This window comes from Mandrillus leucophaeus, unplaced genomic scaffold, assembly GCF_000951045.1.
Source record: "Mandrillus leucophaeus isolate KB7577 unplaced genomic scaffold, Mleu.le_1.0 Scaffold164, whole genome shotgun sequence".
NCBI lineage: Eukaryota > Metazoa > Chordata > Mammalia > Primates > Cercopithecidae > Mandrillus > Mandrillus leucophaeus.
The window spans coordinates 1,317,198-1,321,074 of NW_012101632.1; the positions used below are offsets into that span (position 1 = coordinate 1,317,198).

At 47.7% G+C, this 3,877-nt stretch overlaps 1 protein-coding gene across 1 annotated transcript in view; it reads right to left on the reverse strand.

Moving 5' to 3' along the window:
* Positions 1 to 1,807, reverse strand: part of BAZ1B (bromodomain adjacent to zinc finger domain, 1B) — an 86,613-nt gene extending 84,806 nt beyond the window's left edge. Inside the window, exon 1 of the mRNA XM_011976357.1 lies at positions 1,755 to 1,807. Within this exon, the coding sequence (XP_011831747.1) occupies positions 1,755 to 1,807 (53 nt within the window). The remainder of the gene's footprint in view (positions 1 to 1,754) is intronic.
* Positions 1,808 to 3,877: the final 2,070 nt, after the last annotated feature.

Consider the following 3,877-nt stretch of genomic DNA (forward strand, 5'->3'; position numbering starts at 1 on the left):
GCATGCCTGTAATCCCAGCTACTCGGGAGGCTGAGGCAGGAGAATCGCTTGAACCCGGGAGGCGGAGGTTGCGGTGAGCCGAGATTGTGCCGTTGCGCTCCAGCCTGACCAACAAGAGGGAAACTCCGTCTCAAAAATAATAATAATCACAGTTCAATACAAAGTGCAGAACAAGAAAATAGCATTAACTGTGCCTTGAGGAGGGGAGCATTTCAGTTGCTTCTCCAGACAACACCCACTTCCAGAATCTGTTGGGCTTTCCAGTACAACCAAAAACACACTCATTAAGTTCTCTCCCTGTTAAACTGTCTCCCTTAGTTTAAAGAACTTCACTGGCCCCACTCTGTACCTTCCCAGCCTGTCCTTCAACGGGGCTAGACTGCAAGGTGTCCCTAAATGCAGCCTCCTAATGCCAGACCTGTATCTCCTTTTCTTCTCACCTCAAGGATATCCTAATCCCCACTAGGAGGTCTAGGTCAAAAGCTACCTCTGAGGTTTCCTCTGATCACCTAGCAGAAAAGAGAGCTCCTTTTCCTTCAGTAGGCTTTTCTCCCAAGAACTATAGGAGAAGCCTTCCCAGAGCACATGGCATATGAGTTAATTGCAAAAAGAAGAGTTCTCTAGACAGAGAAGGGAGGGAGGAGGCCGGGCACGGTGGCTCATGCCTGGATCCCAGCACTTTGGGAGGCCGAGGCGGGCGGATCACGAGGTCAGGAGATGGAGACCATCCTGGCGAACATGGCGAAACCCCGTCTCTACTAAAAATACAAAACATTAGCCAGGCGTGGTGGCGGGCACCTGTAATCCCCGCTACTCCGGAGGCTGAGGCAGGAGAATGGTGTGAACCCAGGAGGCGGAGCTTGCAGTGAGCTGAGATCTCGCCACTGCACTCCAGCCTGGGTGACAGAACGAGACTCTGTCTCAAAAATAAAAAAGAAAGAAAGAAAAGAAACGAGGAACAAACATTCTAGACAGAACAGCAGAGTGAAGACTAGAAGTTCAAAATCGTGTACCCAAAATGTAAGGATTTGAGACAGAATGTATCAGATAAGAATGGTGAAGAAGTGACTATCCTGATCCAGTCTGTAATGACTGAATCCGAGTGACTATTTAGAAGCGAATTACAGGGCTAGGCATGGTGGCTCACAGCTGTAATCTGAGCACTTTGGGAGGCTGAGGAGAGAGGATACCTTGTGGCTGGGAGTTTGAGACGAGTCTGGGCAACATGGTAAAACCCTGTCTCTACTAAAAATACAAAAATTAGCTGGGCGTGGTGATGCATGCCTGTAATCCCAGCTACTTGGGAGGCTGAGGGAGGAGTATCGCTTGAACCCGGGAAGCAGAGGTTGCAGTGAGCCAAGATGGTGCCACTGCACTCCAGCCTGGGCAACAAAGTGAAATTCCGTCTTAAAAAAAAAAAAAAGCAAAAGAAAACAATTTGATATTTCAGAACAGCATCTCACTTTACACATGTGAACTGAGCGCCGTCAACATTTCAGTGCTTGGGTCTGCTGTGGGCTAGAATCCATTCCTGGTATTGGTGAAGGTGGGATCTGAGATGGGAAAATCGGCGATAGGCTTGGTTTTGGCCACGTGAACTCCGGGTACCCTGGAGAGCCATCCAGAACAACCCCGGAAATTCTGAGGGAGGAAGTGGGAGCTGGAGGTGGGGCTTGGTGATCAAGCATAGAAACTTGAGCTTCAGGAACCATATGGAGTTTATGAAGAGGCCCCAGATAAAGAACAGTGCTCACCTCGGGGAGATGGATTTATGTGTTTTGCGTTTTGTCTCGTTTTGAGACAACATCTTGTACTGTCGCCCAGGCTAGAGTCAGTCAGTGGGGGGATCATAGTTCACTGCAACCTTGACCTCCTGGACTCAAGATCCTCCCACCTCAACCTCCAGAGTACCTGGGACTACAGGCACCCACCACCATGTCCAGCTAAGTATTTTCTTTTTTGTAGAGATGGTGACGGAGATGGGGTCTTACTGTGTTGCCCAGGCTGGCCTCAAGCCCCTGGCCTCAAGGTTTCCTCCCTCCAGGCATGAGCCACCGCACCAGGCCTGGAATTACAATTTTTTTTTCTTTTTTTTCACCCCTCCTTTTTCACTGGAATTATAATTGATGTGATTTTTTAATTTATATTTTTCTATATTTTATGATTATGTTTTTATAATGACTACATATTAGTTTGTTTTTGAGATAGGGTCTCACTCTGTTGCCCAGGCTGGAGTGCAGTTGCACAATCTCAACTCGCTACAACCTCTGCCTCCCGGGCTCAAGTGATCCTCCCACCTCCCAAGTAGCTGGGACCACAGGCACGCAACACCATGCCCAGCTCTTTTTTTGTATTTTTGGCAGAGACAGGGTCTCACCATGTTGCCCAGGCTGGTCTAAAATTCCTGAGCTCAACTGCCAGAATTACAAGCGTGAGCCACCACTCCTGGCTCTTTTTCTTTCTTCTTTTTTTTTTTTTAAATACATTTAAAAAAATATTTTAGGCTGGGCAAGGGTGTCTCACGCCTGTAATCCCAGCACTTTGGGAGGCCAAGGCAGGCAGGCAGATCACGAGGTCAGGAGTTGGAGACTAGCCCAGCCAATATGGTGAAATCCTGTCTGTCTCTACTAAAAATATAAAAATGTAGCTGGGTGTGGTGGTGCATGCCTGTAGTCCCAACTACTCAGGAGGCTGAGGCAGGAGAATCGCTTGAACCCAGAAGGTGGAGGTTGCAATGAGCACTCTAGCCTGGGCGACAGAGTGAGACTCCATCTCAAAAAATATATATTTTAATAGAGACACGGTCTCACTATATATTGCCTGGGCTATTTTTTTTTTTTTTTTTTTTTTTTTTTGAGACGGAGTCTCGCTTTGTCGCCCAGGCTGGAGTGCAGTGGCCGGATCTCAGCTCACTGCAAGCTCCGCCTCCCGGGTTTACGCCATTCTCCTGCCTCAGCCTCCCGAGTAGCTGGGACTACAGGTGCCCGCCACCTCGCCCGGCTAGTTTTTTGTATTTTTTTAGTAGAGACGGGGTTTCACCGTGTTAGCCAGGATGGTCTCGATCTCCTGACCTCGTGATCCGCCCGTCTCGGCCTCCCAAAGTGCTGGGATTACAGGCTTGAGCCACCGCGCCCGGCCGCCTGGGGTATTCTTAAACTCTGCCTCCTGGGCTCAAATGATCCTCTCACTTTGGCCTCCCAAAGTGCTGGAATTACAGTCCTGAGCCACGGCACTTGGCCCTGGTTTTATTTCTCCTAGCGGCTTCACCTTCCTCTTCAGCCCACAGGCTCAGCATTTGACCTCTCCCTTGAGCTCCGCAGCCTCAGGGGCAACTAGATAACATCAATTCTAGCAGCCTAAAATCTTGAACTGTTTCCCCTTCCTGTCTTTCCACAGCACCTGCTTCAGGCCTTTATTATTTCTGCCCAAAATTGCTATGATATTGACTTTTTGCTTAAAATATGTTTTCAGTTGCATTCAAATTAAGTATTCTCATGGTAAAATGAAAACAGTTCCAAAAAGAAACATATATCAGTGTGCAGATGGATGGATTTTTAAAAAACATAAAAACACAGTTCCAAAGAAAATCAAATAATCCTACAAAAAGCAGCCTGGCCACACTCCTCTAACCACTTCCTGCTCCCCTGGGGCATCCATTTCCAACTCCTTAAACATTTCCTCTAGTCTTTAGCTCTATATTTTTAATAATTCATATACTGCTATCTTCAGTTTTTTCTTTTTCCTTTCTTTTTTTTCTTTTTTCTCTTTTTTTGAGACAGGGTCTCGCTCTGTCACCCAGGCTGGAGTGCAGTGGTGTGATCAAAGCTCACTGCAGCCTCGAAGTCCCTTGCTTAAGCAGTCCTCCCGCCTCAACCTC